Source organism: Bacillus rossius, chromosome 13 (genome assembly GCF_032445375.1).
Source record: "Bacillus rossius redtenbacheri isolate Brsri chromosome 13, Brsri_v3, whole genome shotgun sequence".
NCBI classification, from domain to species: domain Eukaryota; kingdom Metazoa; phylum Arthropoda; class Insecta; order Phasmatodea; family Bacillidae; genus Bacillus; species Bacillus rossius.
The window spans coordinates 20779955-20797858 of NC_086340.1; the positions used below are offsets into that span (position 1 = coordinate 20779955).

At 36.1% G+C, this 17904-nt stretch overlaps 1 protein-coding gene across 3 annotated transcripts in view; it reads right to left on the reverse strand.

Moving 5' to 3' along the window:
• Positions 1 to 1180: 1180 nt before the first annotated feature.
• Positions 1181 to 17904, reverse strand: part of LOC134538331 (zinc finger protein 883-like) — a 31221-nt gene continuing 14497 nt past the window's right edge. For 2 of the 3 annotated variants that reach the window (XM_063379551.1, XM_063379550.1), the window contains exon 6: positions 1181 to 8653. In XM_063379551.1, coding sequence (XP_063235621.1) covers positions 6976 to 8653 — 1678 coding nt within the window. In that variant the 3' untranslated portion in view covers positions 1181 to 6975. Of the gene's footprint in view, positions 8654 to 14442; positions 17458 to 17904 lie in introns of those variants that run through there. The other variant, XM_063379552.1, reaches the window with a different exon arrangement.

Here is a 17904-nt window from a genome sequence, read left to right on the forward strand (position 1 = left end):
TAGAATACATTACTTTTTTTTTTTTTTTTTTTTTTAATTTTACAAGATTTTATTAAGTACATTCTTGACAATATTCAGCATTTCACTCTTAATATTACATACTATGTTTCTCTTTGTTTCTCCAAGTTTGTAATCATTGGTCAATTTCAGTGATGTCATATCTTCCCCCTACATTTTTTCTGACCAAACATTTTACGCTCTGCTTACCGGTATCAAAATATCTGCTTCATCTGCACTTTCATGCTAATTGTTTTGCTCCAATTGTGAAGAAAATAAATTATGAATACAAATTACAAATAATTTTCATTCCTGCAGAAATAACATTCTGCCCTCCGATCCATTGGAGATAAATTCCAAGTTAAAAAGTCCATTAATAAACATACATTATTGTTTTCATTATTTTTTTTACATGTTTTTAAAAGCCTTTAACTCTGAAATACTTTCTACATACCTGAGAAACAAAAGAGCTGTAACTATTTTGTTACAAGCAAATTTGTATATTTTTGAGAATTAATTTGTGTAGGTGCTATTTTTTGCCATTACATTACTGTTATTACAATACAAAACACTCTCTTTGATGCATAATTTGATTTTTTTTGCATAACAGAATGTTTGAAATTTTTTTTTTGATGTCTTTGGGGAAAAAAATAGAGAAAGGAGTGAATAGATGTAGAAAAATGTCTGTTAAATAAGATACCTAAAGTATTGAGCATATCAAGGTATACCTAAATTTACCATACGAAATGTAGTGTTTACCACCTGGTGTGTATTATGTTGCCATAAACATTACTTTTTTCTTATACAGTTTCTGTTATTCACTTTGCCTGCCTCCCTAGTGCCATTTGTATGACTTATTATGACATACTCAGTACTTGTAAATTGCTTCTGTTTGTTGCAGGCATGTGAATAAATTAGAATCATGACTTAAATATTAAATTATTTAGACACCCATGAAAATTAAGAATTGTGTACCTTTTGTTGCAGGCATGAGAAGAAATGAGACCATTAGCTTTACAGTAAACCCCTTGGACACTCCATGGAAAAGAAGAATTTATATTAATTATACTCATTATAACTATGCTTTTTTCATTGCACGCAGAATGTTTTTTTTGTGTCATTTAATTGATAGTTATTAAGAAAGTTGGAATAAAAATAGGTTTGTGGAATAAAAAAGGAAGTGTATTTTTACAACCTTTTATTTCAACATGTCAGTAACATCTCCAATGCTACAAATGTGAACAATTTGTCAAAGAAGGTTTAAGTGTTTCATACAGGAAAATAATTCTGTCATTTGTACAGGAAATAAAGTACAAAGATTTTTTTTGCCAGACCTTCATAATCCATTATTTTACATTTTAATATTGAAAGCTTATCTTTCTATAAGCAAAGAGGGGCCATAGCATGGCATGGACTAAGGAAATGTATTTATGAACAGGGACTGCAAAGGGACAGATTATTTCAGATACATAAATTATTATTTAAACAGTTTTCATTTAATTAGGCAAGAAGCCTACTTAAGGTACACAATACATAATACTGACGGTAATACAATAACAATAAGTTATGCTGTCTGTGAATATTAATTTCTTTCTGAACTGTACACACAGATTTTAATACAACATGTAAAATTTTATGTGGTATAGGTTGGTAGAAAAAATGTTACTTTCAAGATACATTCACCCACTGTCTACATAAACTAAAACAAACAGTTAGGAAATATATATGGATGTTATTTTGGGCAGGGATGTTACTGATTAAATAATAAAATGGCACGAGATTAATGTTCACCTTCAAAAACAGGGTTGCTACAGTCAGGGCAAACCTTGAAAACAGGGATAAGTCAGGAAATTCCATGTACACTGAGAAAGTCAAGGAAATCACAAAGATATCTGGAATTTACTTTACACACACTTTCTCTCATGCTGTTAAAATATAAATTTTTCAAGTTATGTTACTTCCTCCTATAATTTTTAATTCTGTCATGACAGATAAAACTGCATTTAACAATCCACAATAGACCTTGTGTCATGTTATTTAAACTAATTGATACGGCCTGATCTTGAAATAGCATGATGCTGATGTACCTTGTGATCAATAATTAGGCGAATTCGACTAATTGATGTGGGCAATGTTAAAATTCTTATAACTTCCATGGCATGCCTTGATTATGTGATTATTTCATTATTATCTATTTAATAATATTGGTTAGTTTAAAAACTACTGTTTGTATTTTTACTTAAACCTTCAACTCACAATGGTCCTGAATTATCACCATGTACTACAGATAGGGTTTGTTCCTTCTAATTTTTTTAAAAAAAGACACTGCTTCATAGCAAATTGGGAAAACAAGCTCTAACTAGTCACTTTCTGGAATGACTTCTCTTACAAAAATAATAATTAGTCGTGCAGCTTACATGCTGGGAAAAAAATTGCAGTTTAAGAACTTCTGAAATAAATTACTGAACACGATTACCATCATATGTGATGGTCTGGAAAATTCTCTAATGGACTCGAAAACCTGGGAAAGTCAGGGAATTTCATTTTAAAAAATGTGTAGCAACCCTGAAAAAATACTCAATGTTAATGCCTATTTTCATAAATAATTCCATTCTTTGGTGAGAAAGCAGACTGTATATTTCTTAGAAATTTCTGTATTATTTCTATACTGGCATTACTGTCACCCTATTCTTACAAAGTGTATTACACTTTACATTCTACCACCAGGTGATTCTCCTGTGGTCTACTTGGCCTAAATCCTAAAAGATAAACTTTTGTCCAAACTGTCTACCTGTATGGACAATAACTAATGAGGAGAAACGAATCCAGTAATCTTTGCAAAAAAGAAAAGTAACTATAAGTTATTTGGCCAACAGAGTTTGTGTAATCCAAGGTTAAATAAATTCAGTAGGCCAAGATACTACATGATGATGTCAGTTGAAATGTAGTATGTTCTGAATTGTACTAAAAGGAACCAAATTCATAGATATTATATTTATTTACTTAAGAAATAAAAAATAAAAAAAATTGTAAACCGTTTTTAAGTGTTTCTAAAAATTTAAGATAAAATTGTTATATTAAGAGTTTTTTTGACATACTAAATTAAAACAGGAAGCATTATATGCCATAGGATCAATATTTACAGGATCATGAACTCAGGATCGAGGGATAAACTTGGATACGGGATACGAAACAATTACCATATTTGTTATGTAAAACCGAGCTTAATACACACATAATTGCTTATACAATTTACCAGTTGGTCAACAGTTTCTTTCGTGTGTCGATAGTTGGGACCATGTAAAGGTATTTCTCCTCTGTGAATGGTGAGCCGAAGAAATCAATGGAAAGGACATTAGCTAACTTTCCCTGCTTGTACTGGAAATACATTTTTGGATCATCTGTAAAAGAGTAGTGCAGTAAAATTGTAATGCAGTAGAAATTTGTTGACAATTTGTTGTCGTGCAAGGCAAACACAAACATGTAGAGTTTGAGAATTTGCGGGATTTGAGGCATTGTCTTGACCGTGACAGCTATGCTTGAAGTAATTTTGGGTAACGAAAACCATTAATTATTGACCAGCCCATTAACAAGAAACAGAAATCGAATTTTGGAAGAAAAAAACTTTGAAGTGCAAACAGCCCCCTCCTGGAAAATCCATTTACCACATTTCACAAAAATCTCAACTCTCTTTCTATTAATATATAAATACATTTATTAAACTGGTGTTAATTAAAATAATCTTTACCAGCTGTGGAATGATTACTGTTCCAGACACAGTAGGAATGACCTAATTTTATTAAGTCATCTGTAAACTTTTTAAAAGCCTCTTTTGAGTCCAAATACCCAAAGATGTGATTAGGTTCATTTTCAAAACGTTTTGTAAACAATTTTGCTATTTCACTATCACTATCTTCGTGGGCCATGTTTTCACTATATTTCATTTTTCCCGCGCAAAAATTAAACAAATCCCGAAGTTGGCCGAAGGTGAATTGTTCGGGTAAGTTCGGGTAGGGTCCAAACTTTATGTGCATCTTAGGTCTCCCGTACAACTAGCCCAACGTAAACACGTTTCTATTTAGCGGCAGTGAAATCCTGCGAGAAACATAGACGAAATTGTTCATCCTAGCGTTTCCGTGGCCGGCCGTATATGCGCGAGATTTTCCTTGTTTACGGTAAATTAGCTTTACGCATTTAACTCTAATGCACGTGTGAAATTTGTAAAGGTTCATTGATATGTATCGGCCTACAAAAGAGGTTAAAACCATTAAAGAGCGTTTAGAAATTATAAATGCCGTTGAAAAAAATCCAGGCGAAAAACGGGTTGATTTGGCAAAGCGCTATGGTATTCCTCCATCGACTCTTAATTCTATCTTCGCTAGAAGAAATGAGATTCGGAAACAAGCAAGTCAGTTCGGCCAGTCTTCAAAAAAACGGAAAATGGCAAGACAGTCGAAATACAGTGAGCTTGAGAAAGTTTTGTTTTCTTGGTTCCAGCAAGTTCGGGAATCAAACATCCCAGTGGATGGCACATTTTGTTCATTTAAAAAAATTAAGGAAGTAGTCAAACCCCTTATTTACGTTACCGTTATTTACGTTTTCCCGTTATTTGCACTATATTCTTCAGGTCCCGTTTGGTTCCCATTTAATCCAATACAATACTTTCACGCGAGTTACATCTCAAAAATCTAATCCATCCCGCTATTTACATCACGTAACAACGATAGTAGGCCTAAAAACATTGTGAAAAACGTAACTTTTATAGTCGGCAGTGAACATTTTAAATCGCAAAATAAACATATTTTATAACATGAAAAGTTGCTTTTATTTCTAAACATATAATAATTTAAGCCTAGGCGTGTAAAAGTCCGAGTAATTGTAGCAGGAGGCAATCTAAAATGTACTCTGGAAAAACGTAAACTCACGAATGTATAAACGTTCTGTTACTATATTTATGTCACAACTTAGCCGAAATACTGGTACGAGACATAAACCTCACTAGATAAAATGAGCGGAGTCTTGGTAACTGTTTTAAACGTATTTTATAATTTAGGAAGTATTGTACAGTTGACGCATATTTTTTAAACTAACCATTTATATCTGGGGATCGTAAATAATTAATTATTGGTATCAAGAAATCAAGGTGAACGTAAACTTGAACACGTCACGGCAGCGAGAAAACTGGTGCGTATACCAATAAACTGGTATTAGAACTGGACAAAACTGGTACACGGGAGGTGGAGCTTATATTTTTTTCCGCTAAGCTCGCATCTATTGGCTGACTGCTGATGGAACGTCACGAGTCTGGGCGGAGCGTAGAGTGAGTTATACTGCGCACGCGCAGCTCAGACAACAGAGAGAGCCAGCCGGCGGGTACGTCGCGCCATAACAGCTGATTGAGTACGATGACCTTTCTCCGCGCACGGCGCGCTATTGACGGTGAATGTACAATTTGCGGGCCTTTTATTTAAAATTTTTTTACTGTGGTGCAATGCGTATGTGTAATGTAGCCCGCATTTGTTATGAACGCTGCAGGATGCGACTGTACTTTAATTAACTTTAACGTATTTCTTACTTTTCCCTTTATTTACACTTTCCCGCTTTTTACACTTTTTTACTTTGTCCCCATGAAAAGTGTATATACAGTGTGCTGCTGGTGTCAGTTTATGGAAATACCTAACTGATTCACTGAAAGTTTTTGCAATAGTACATACATTGTGCATTTGGTAACTTTAGAGTGTGTTCCCACATTGTAGGATTTCCTGGATTATCCGTTTTTTACTCATGGTCCATTGGAAAACGGATAATCAGGGTTTCACTGTGTGTGTGTATATATATATATATATATATATATATATATATATATATATATATATATATATATAAACTTCTCACCGGACACGAAAAAAATAATAATATATATATATTTTTCGTGTGTCTGGTGAGAAGTTTTTTAGGAACACACTTCATTTTCAATTCTATAATTAACATATTTTCATGTGAATTTTTACAAAATATATTTCAAAGGTCCATGAAAATAATTCAAGATACAGTGTGAACACAACATAGCATTTGTGTGCTAAGATTTAAAAATTCAGTTAATTTTCTATTACAAAGTTTATTACTGTAGGTTGTACCTAAAATGTGCATCGAAACTGTGGGTACATATGCAGGGCATGTAGAAGAGGCAAAAATTAAATTTAATTGAGGTTTGAACTCGGGTTACTCCTTACGCTTCCGTTCATTGTTAGAGCCATCACCATGAACAAGATACAATGGATCCCTGTTATAATGCCATTTTGTTAATATACACAATTAAATTGAAACCTGTAATGTGCAAATAAGGGCAAAAGCACAAGTACAATAACCATTGTAAAAACATACGTAAGCATAGCATAGGAAATAGCTAACATCACCAGTAGCTGTCTCGAAACACATGTACCAAATGTCTGTGAGTGCAAGTCCACACAACATTAAAAATAATGCCAAATGCACTCAAGTAACCTAAGATCTGTGCAGACTGTTTGCCAGGTATCCATAATATGGTCACGCAGACTTTTAGCATCTTGCACCAAGGTTGTTGTATACACAGAGTTTTTCAAATGCACTTAGGTACAAATGAGTCTAGCAGATCTACATGAGAGCTAAATGGAGGCCAATGCATTGGTCCACTTACATATATCTATTCAGTGGTCGCCAGCCAATAGAGGATGTACAAACAATAGTGAGTACACATCCTGTATTGCTAATGGGACATCTGACTACATGTTCAAGAAAGCATGGTCCGTTCTTTAAACGAGGCTGAGCAGAAGAAGATAGGGTCAATAAATAGTCCCATGCAATGTCAAAACTGCATTCCACATAACAAAGATCCAGTGTATTTCTTGTACATAGTAACAGCTCTAGTGTTGAACAGTATAATTTACGGATGTACCCACAGTTTGGCTGGTATTTTTTTTTATGCAACCTATACAGATATTAGATACAAGATACATCTTCAAGGACGGGTATTTCTATTTCCTTATTCTTCTTTTTATGTTTATGAAGGCCTTCTTTTTGACAGAAACTAACCCCACATTCACAAACAAATGGTTGCTTATTTGAATGAGTTAACATGTGTTTTGCCCTATTATTTATTTGTCGGAATGACATCGAACATATCTCACACGAATACGGTTTCTCTCCAGTGTGTGTTCGAATGTGACAAACAAGATGAGTTTGGCGACGGAAGCTCTTTTCACAATACGTGCATTTATAAGGCCTGATATCTGAATGGATGCGACTGTGAATGTAAAGACGTTTTTTAGAACTGAAACATTTTCCGCAAACATCACAGATAAATGGTTTCTCTCCTGTGTGTGTGCGTTTGTGGTTTTCTCGGCTAATTTTTGAGGTAAATTTCTTGCCACAAATTGAACACTCAAATGGTTTTATTCCTGCATGCATGTTGAAGTGATGAATCTCACTTTTAAGACTGCGTATTCTCTTACCACAAATGTGACACAAGGAAGATTGAGTTAATTTTTTTTTATGATTGTGATGTTTAACACTGGGATTATCGTGACGTTTCTTGTGCTGGTAAAGGTTCCACTTGGATACTAGGTATTGGCCACAAATGTCACACTGCACACTAGCTGATCTTCGCTTGTCTTCTCTACAGCGCTTCTCTGCCGCTTCATCGTGAACATGCCGGTGACTATTCAAACTTTTCTTCCATTTGAATGCAATTTTGCATTTAGTGCATTTGTAAGGCTTGCTGTCAGAATGTACATTCCCATGCATTCTCAAGTATCTTTTATTAACAAACCCTTTCCCACAAATCTCACATACATAATTTGTCTTACCTTCATTAATATGCAAGGCAAGATGTTTCTTTAAATTATTTCTACTCGAGTACAGACTACCGCAAAACTCACACTGAAACTTAACACCCAAATGTGTGTTAAGGTGATCCACCCAATTTGTTCTCTGGTTAAAGGCCTTGCCGCACATTTCGCACACGTACGGTCTATCATTCTGATGAGTGGCTCTGTGCTTTTCGAGTTCGCTCTGGTCTGAAAACACACTGTTGCAGAAGTTACACAGCCGGAGACCCGTGTCGGCGTGGATGATGAAATGCAACTTGAGCATCTTGAACGTCGGCAGTGTCTTGTCGCACACCAGACAGCGATGTTTGTCGCTTTGGTGCAGTAGTCGGTGGGCTTCAAGCTGGTCGCTGTCGCTGCACACTTCCCTGCAGTACTTGCACCGATGCACATGCGATGCCAGTTCCTGCTGACCGGAGAACACTGTGTGGCACACCCCGCACCTGAAGGCCTGCGACGCAGCGTCGCTGCTCGCCTCAGAGTCGGACGCCGGGAGAACTTGTCCATCTCCACTGAGCGTAGTGAGAGAGTTGTCGCCGTCATCGGGACCTCCATCCGGTAACGCCTGCCCAATGAATTCCGCACCGGCAACGTCAGGATATTCCGTTATTATTACAATTTGATCCCGAGGACTGCAGTTCTCGTCTATCGCAACAAGAACACGGTTTGTTGTTGGAGGTGGCAGACTCGAAGGGATTATTTCCTTTGGCAAAAGCTTGCGTAGAACAGTTCTGTTGTTAAAGGATTCCTTCACACTGAATTGAGATGGCATTGGTGAAACCTGCTCAATCCTAAAAACAAAGAAGAAAAAGAAGTTGTATGTAATATCCCTTTTTCTTAAAAGAAGCCAATCATTAATACACATTACACAAACCTCTGCTTGTAACACGTGATAAATTAGTTTGAGTTATGTACACTGTATTTATTGGGTATAATGCAACTCTTTTAAATTAGATGGCACAAAAAACAAAAGCACAGACCTTTTATAAATAAAAGTGAATTTGAATTTACTAGAAATTTTAAAAATAATAGTTTTACAGAAACATTATTTGAAAATATTTGCAACCATCTATTGGTACAAAAATGTAAATGTTTGACAGCCATTTATTTAACTCTACCTGTAACATTTTCAAAAACTTTTTCTTTAAAGTACACTGCATTCCTTCATAGCTACTTATGTTAAATCATGTCAAGCTCAGTTATGATTTCATAATTGTGAGACTTGAATTACAGAAAATAATTCTTAAATTTTTTCATAAGGAAAACCTGATTTAATATTTTCAAATCCTTCATTGCTGGGTATGTTCCATTTATATCATTGCTTGACAAGAAAAAACAGAAAATAAAGAGCAAATAAATACAAAACTATATAAACTGTTAGGAATGGATTCTGATACTATAATGAACTAATTTTATTCATACTAATGGGATCAAAGGATTCCATTACAGTACCTCAAAATTGCAAGTACAGAATAATTTTGAAAATAATTTTAAAAGTATTTGTATGAGTTTTCATCAGATTAATTGGGATATGAAATTAGGTTTTCATAATCTGAGACCACAGTTATCTGAAGTGTCTGTGTAAGACGGAGTTGAGCGTAACAGTTATGTCTGACACCCCTCCTGCCATGCTGCAAGAGGGGATGGCGGATGATGCGTGAGGGAATCTGACAAGGCTCTTGCTTCTATTCATGTTATTGCATTTTGCAATAACAAGTCATAATTGTCTTTTTACAAGAGGAACAAATTATCTTACTTATGTATTTATGTAATATTCAAAGCTTAATGTTAGTCCAATACAGTGTAGAGAACTCTATTTGATTCCTTTCCTTTTGAATAGGATAAAGTGAAAATGGCCAAAATATGAATTGGTACCTTTTACCAGAGATTGACCCAGTTGTGCACAATTTTTTAAAATTAAAATTTGCTTCTATATTCTATTTATTATGTTTAATAGCTGATTTTTCAGTTGATATGATGAGTCAAAAATTCAAATGAAGAGGGATGGCACATTAAGTCGCTAAACTCGCATGTTCTTGAGGATATTTGTTAAAATTCTGGTCCGGCCATCAATTTCCAAAATCATTCCAGGAAAATTTTTGGTTTCTTACTACACGCCATAGATTATAAAGCCTTGATGCAACGGGAAATGCACATATTTGTCATTAACCTGGGTGCCACCACGTGGACCCGGCTGAACACTTTACCACAGGGCCGTGACATGGCCCGTGTGGGTGCTATGCCTCATTTCTCCTTTGTTTTTACACACGATGCTAGCTCACTCAAAGCAGCGAGCATGCTACTACTTATACTGGTCCACGGTCGTCAAGGGGCTCTTTAGACGTCCCGCACGCCTGTCCCTGGACAGGTACACACACGGTCGAGCGAATCAAGTACTCACGGGCATTTGGTAAGAAGGATTTTATTGCCACGTAATTTACACACAGGTAAACACAATGTATAAAATCAGAAACAATTAAAAAGTTAAAAAAGCCAACGGAAATTAATCTGCTTAAAAGCTAACCAGGGGACCACCTGGTCGAAGTCATAATAAAATATAAGAAAATTTAAAAAAATATATATGTAATTAATATGGGCACAAGCTCTTGTCGCTGTGTTACACAAGGTGAAATCGCTACCCCTGGGATTCAGTTGCCGGTAGAACAGCGAAGGGAAATAACAGCCTCAGTGAGAAATTGAGAGCTTTAGGACAGCATTCGTGTAGTGCAAGACGTAGGTCAATGGACATCCACTATTTCAGATTTAGGTGTAAAACTTTCCCACTCTTATGCAAAAATTACTCAAATTGTCACAAATTTTACCTTTTTTCTGAACGAAAATTTCCAATTTTCAGGAAAAATTTCTTATTTTATTCCACAAAAATAACAGTGGCTTGAAAAGTTTAAATGTGACATAAGGAAAAAAAAAAATTCAAACCTCAAGGTAAAGATCTTTATCTTTGACCCTAAAATACACCTTAAGGTGAGTAAAATATGACACCTCAATCAAGTTTTTAACTAACCTCTCAAAAAAAAATATTTTATATAAAAAATGGTACGAAAAAAATTATAAAAATATGAAATAAGTGTATTTTTTCTAAGTCTCCCGCTCCAAGGCACTTTCTATGGACTGCGCTCGGATCAGCATCATCATTCTACAATCATACTTCTACCCAAAAGTCAAGGGCCACCTACTTCTGTGGGGTAACCGTCATTGATGAGTTTGATTTTCATTTTGTCACAAAGCATTCTGATGTGATTGTCTTTGTATTTATCTGTATCACTATACAGACAGTGTTTCTTTTATTAAATTACTCTCATTAAATATTTTTCACAACTGATCTAGATGCAATTTACTATTTTATTTATTTTAATTTCTTGTAAACTCTCCCAGTTTAACCCAGAGTAAGTTTGTTTATTTTAATGTTGATTGAAGATGGAATTGTCTACATTTGTAAGATAACTATCTGGTAATTATTCTATAATTTATGTCCACATCATGTTATTTTTATGTATGTTTTTGAAGAGTATTTCTTACCAACACAATTCTAGTACTGGCAGCTTAGTGTTGGTAAGTCTTAGTACAATTCTTGTTGGCTTAGCAGGGAGTTTGAGCTAGGTATTGGGAGAAGGGCAAGAGCCAAGACGGAGTCCTATACGGAAAGGACCACTCCAAGCATAGTATCGAAGCCACAGGCTAGCCTAAGCCATCGGTAAAAAAAAAAGGTTTCTGCTATTCATTGGAGCACAGGAAGTAGGAAGTTTGGCTAATATTAACACAAATTTGGTGCAGGTCGAAAATACCTACCCATTCAAGAAACTTCTGGAATATAATGCCAACTACATCAAGGATCCAAGACTGGTTAAATCTATTTCCCTCAGTGTCATCTAGATGAGACTTACTGCTTCAAATTTGAACTTTTTTTTTTTAAATTGACACATAGTTGTTCTGTGTTTGACTGTCGTCTTGCGTACATTTGAGGTGCATGCCTCTGACGTCCTGTGGAAGCTGAATATCAAGCTCTATCAATGAGTACTTTTGCAAGTTTCATCACAACTTTGACAATCATTAATGTCAAGTCTTTGAGCACTACTTAATAAATTTTGCTATTTGGCATTTTAGGCCACGACTACAGAAATCACTAGCAAAGTCAAATCACAGTACAAGATGTCAAACTGAGATAGGTTAATATTCTGTCATCTTATTTGAATATTGTAAATTTCTGTCAATGTTATAATCACTAAAATTTTGCAACTCAAGTGTTTATTTGTTTCCAAATGATGTCGAGGAAATACAATTTCAGGACTGTCTTATTTCATTTTTAGTTTGGTTGTGAAATACATAAGTATAACAGTGTCTTTGATTTAGAGATCAGGTGTGTTCACTTTGTGCCAAATCATACCACAATTTCACCACTGTATCTAAGCATGTTTAAGCAGCAACCCAAAGCAAATAGATGTATGCGTTCTTGCGGTGTCTCAGTGATAAACATCCAAGCTTTCATATTTATTAGCACGATGATAAACATTGCACATGATATGTAACTCATGTTGGTATTTATGTTCAAGCTATGTACTTTCATTTTTAAAACTGAGCACACGAGCATCAATCAAAAGGAATTTTTACAAAGCTGTTCATTTTTAAAGTTTGTTTCTTTAGCATGAATCTACTCAGAAATATTAATCATCTTGAAACCATCATTCATAACTGTTAATCATATACTTCACGCAACGTGTAAGTTTTAAGATGGTCTGAGGGCACAGACCAAGGCATCATTCAGACTAGATCAAAAGTTCACACAATCCTGCTCCAGTCATTTACTTGGGCAGCAAAAATGATTCTGCTGGCTATATGAAAAGGTTTTACAACGTTTTACCATTTTACCATGCACAGAGGCTTACGAAGACGGGACCTACATGATACTAGTGGACTCCAAACCATCAGGGTACCTAGTCAGTGCTCGTAAAGTTAAGTCAATAAGATTTTAAGACATTTTCATGGACATACGCCATTGCTGATTTACACTGTACTTGGACGCATGTACATTGGAGAAACTGGCTGAGCTATATCAACATGCATTATAGGGCACAAAAGCAACATAAAGAAGGGTGAAGCTCAAAAATCAAGACTTGCCGAACATGCCTGGGACAGTAGCCATAAAATACTCTGGGACAATGATACTCCACGCCCAATTAAAAGAAAACAAAAGGAATCAGCATCTGTTGTAATAATTAATAATGTAATCAGGTTACAAAGTACGGAATTGAAAAAAAATTTAAAGACAACCTTATTTACCACAATAACTGCAAACCAACAAACCTGGCAGCAAGTAGTGCTGCCAACTTCCAGGCACACCCATCAGTAATTACATTTATGGATGCAATAAATTACACGTAAAGCGAACGTTATAAAGGAACCAACATGCAATTAAGTTATTTTTTATTTTCATAATACATAAACAACATTCAGTAATTCCATAACTGGACGTATAAATCAGTAATAATTACTGAAAATCAATAATACTTGGTAGCACTGAGCAAGACACCAGCCAATAACATAAGTTATTAGGTGTGCATCCAATCAAGTAAGTGCCTTGCCTGTGATAAGAGGGTCAAACACATATAGACCCCTATATTTCCAGTGTCCGCCATCAGTCAGTTTGTGCTTGATGACTGGAACAGATGACAGTATTCAAAACGCAACTGTTTTGTCTAAGGAGACCTACTGTGTTTGTTCGTCAGTGCTTTCTTTGTCGTATTGTCCAGAATATCTGTTTGGTTTCATCTCTGGATATTGTTTTCTGAATGATTCCTTCCACGAAGTTCTCTGTGCTGCCTTTGCAGTTAACATTTAACTTCAGCAGATTTTGACTCGTTTTCTGTGTGTTTGGATATTTGATATTTTTCTTTTATCTATTTTAGAGGTTTCTCTTATAGAAATAGAATAAACCAGCAATGGGTTTTGTTCATTAAAATGCTTTTAGTCAATCCTCCCCATTGCAAAAATTAATTTAATTCATGTGCTGTTAGGGCAGGAAAAAAAAACACGAACACTATGCATTAGCAATCCAAAAATTATGAATGAATGAGAAGATGATAAATGTTAGCATTTCCTGTCAATAGGTTATCTGACTTATCGCCTTATCGGTGACATGTTTAAGAACGTCTGGCACACAGATATCTTTCTGATTTTAATTCCAGCATCAGTTGAATATTTCAATTGCCAGCCTATTGTTTTTGTATTGTAACACATATCTTTATTCTAAGCAGATTTAAGCATACCTGCTTTAAATCACGGTAATTAATTTTTTTTAAATAATTATTTTACTAGGTCATAGTTTCTAGAAGCATGTGTGTAAACTGAGTTCTACTTTGACTTATCTCAAGCCTTAAAACAAAATTTTGTGTGTGTGTGTGTGTGCGCGTATATATATATATATATATATATATATATATATATATATATATATATATATATATATATATATATATATATATATATATATATGAAGCTTGGGTTTTTTGCAAAGGGCTAAACATATAAGAAGAAACTATAAATGGGCAAAATTAAACACAAAATTGATAAAACAAAGTTATAGTAACAAAAAAAATTTTCTTTACTGACAAAAATCCACTGTTCACCTTTAAAATATGTAAACAAAAGAGAGATAAAATATTTTTACCCAAATATGTTTGTACAAATTTTTGTCTTGCATTTGAAAAAAAAAAAACTATTTACATAACTCACAGTTCACACAACGCACAGCTTGCTATGTCTAAAGCAGGTCTTCTCAACAGGTGGCACGCAGACAAATTTCTGCTGGCCAAACCAAAACTCCAATATCAAAATACAAACAAATTATGCCAGGCTTTATGGAAATTTTTTTTATCACATTCAACCTAAGGTGATTATTCATTACATTATCATATTGTTCTGTCCAGGATCTTTCAAGGTACTAAATTAAAACAGCAAGAATCATGTACCACAGGTTCAATGTATACATGATCATGCCATCAGGACGAAGGGATAAACTTGGATACGTAATATGGAACTTTTATCAAAAATATAACCTCATCAGGCCCATGTGCTTGATCTGAATGTCTGTGTCAAAAACTCCAGCCTTGGCATTCAGGCTTCATAAAATTCAGTAAGTCCAGCATATAAGACGAGATATGCTCATTTGAGTAGCCTAAATCTGGTACTCACCTAACCACATGTCATTTTACGAAACAGAATTGCTTTTTCACGGCCACACACTGCCGATACTCCTACTGTTGCATAAAGAAGGATGGGGAAGAGATATATATATTTATTTTTCCAAAATAATTTATTAGCTTGAGCATGCTTCTTTAATCTTGAATCCTCAATTACAACTTCCAAGTGTTAAGGTTCTGTGTTTGTTGCTTCACTTTATGATAGTCTCCTTTTCTATTCAGCAGTATTTATAAATACGTTAAGTTACATCTGATCTACCCCCCCTTCTCCAGTTACTATTTATTTAAGAAACTACTGGTCAACATGTTCCAGGCTATGCAACAACTCTTCCCCTCAGAATCCAGTGGGCAAAAAAAATCTCATCCATCATCATCCCTGTCTATCAATGCTGTCAATTCTTATATGGGAGCAAAAAAAAATTTAAGCTTCTCGCCATTCACATTATTTCCTTATAAACAGCAATCCAAAATTTTTTTAGATTGAATGTGGAGAAGCAAATCTTTGCTAATTCCATCACCAAGCCAAGTAAGTGTCCCCAAACGCGTACCTTGTCTTATATGCCAGAAACTACGTTACATAAAAGCATTTTCTGCTATCTGTCACAAAATATTTTACCCTTGAACCTAACAATTAAATAAATATTTATATATTATATATGTGAATAACATTTAACAGTACTACTATTTATGTAAAAATCAAATACATGAAATTTCATTAGGAGCCTGTATGTTTCTTTTTGTGCTTTTTAAGGTCTCTGTTCTGACGAAAACTAACCCCGCATTCACAAACAAACAGTCGCTCCTCTGAATGAGTCAACACGTGTTTCGTCAGATCATTTTTCTGACTGAATGCTCTTGAGCACGTCGCACACGAATATGGTTTCTCCCCAGTGTGCGTACGAATGTGCAGCCTGAGGTGAGCGCGCTGGCGGAAGGTCTTCGCGCAGTACGAGCACTCGAAAGGTCTTTCTTCCGAGTGGACGACCTTGTGGTTATGGAGGTGGGATTTGGAGCCGAAACGTCTCCCGCACACATCGCAGCCGAATGGTCTCTCACCCGTGTGCGTGCGTTCGTGATTATCGCGATTAATTTTCGTGCTGAAGCTCTTGCAACAAATTTCACACTTGAACGGTTTGATTCCCGCGTGTGTGTCTAAATGGCGACTCATGGCTTGCAAGTTGCAAAGTCTCTTACCGCAAATATGACACAAGGAAGACTTTGAGAAGTTGATGTTATCATGACGTTTCATGTGCACATAAAGGTTCCACTTGGACGCCATGTACTGTCCACAGACACCACACTGCACGCGAGCGGTACTACGCTTGTGTTCCTCAGCACACGGCTTACCTGCCGTTGTGCCATGAACAGAGCGCTGGTGAAGCCTCAAATTTTTCTTCCACTTGAATGATTTCGCACATAACGTGCATTTGTAAGGTCTGCTGTCAGAATGCACACTCACGTGCACCTTCAAATGTTCTCTGACGGCAAATCCTTTCCCGCAAATTTCACAGTGATACATTTTCTTACCTTCACTGACATGCAAAGCAAGATGTCTCTTCAGAATCGCTTTGCTTCTGTACAGACAGCCACAAAACTCACACTCGAACTTGCGAACGACGCTATCGTCCAAATGCGTGCTGCGGTGATCCGACAAATTACTTCTGTAGCGGAATGCCTTGCCGCACGTCTCGCACAAATGTGGCCTTTCATTCTGGTGAGTGATTTCGTGTTTCTCGAGTTCGCTCTGGTCTGAGAACACACTGGTGCAGAAGTTGCACAGCCTGAGACCCGTGTCAGCGTGGACGCCGAAATGCAGCTTGAGCGTTCTGAACGTGGACAGAGTCTCGTCGCACACCGGGCAGCGGAGCGCGTCTCTCCGGTGGTGCAGCAGCTGGTGGGCTTCGAGCTGGTCGTCGTCTCTGCATGCTTCGCCGCAGTACCTGCACCGGGGCATGTGGACGTGGCTGGCCATCCGGTGCGCTGCCAGTTTCAGCTGGCTGCTGAACCACGTGTGGCACACCTCGCACCTGAAGGCCTGCGACGCAGCACTGCCCTGCGACTGCCTAGCACCGGCGGCTCCGGAGTCCGACACCAAAACAACTTTACTATCGTCACAGCGTTTCGACGGAGGGCTGTCGCCATCACCCGTAAACACCTGCCCGCGGACATCCTCGCCGGCTGGATCAGGATGTTTAGTTATTATCACGACCTGACTGCCACGACCGCCACTCTTATCTATCGCAACAAGAACACAGTTTGTTGTCGGAGGTGGTCGACCGGAAGCGATCACTTCTCTTAGCATGAGCTTGCGTGCAACAGTTCCGCTGCCAAGGGATTCCTTTACACTGAATTGAGACGGCATTGGCGAAACCTGCTCAACCCTAAAAACAAAGAAGAAAAAGAAGTTGCATGTAATATATATATTTTTTTAAAAGCAACCTATCATAACTTCACATTACATAAACTTCCGCTTGTAACATTTGATAAACTAATCAGTAATGTACACTGAAATTGTTGGGTTATAATATTATGAGACACAAATAATTCATAGCAACTTAATATTTTATAACTGAAGTCACTATAATAATAAACAAACCAAAAAAAATAACACATAAGGAAATATTTTTTTACTCGTAAAATTAAAAACATATAAAAAAGTTGAATGTGTATACACAGTTTTGAGGTGAAAACATTTTAAGAGTAGTTATCGGCATAATGTCTGGTTAAATTTCTGGAACTCCTAACTTTATAAAGTTACATTTTAGTAACTAAAAAACTATTAGAGCATAATGCACTACATAAAAGAAAAACAGTGAACAAGTAAAGAA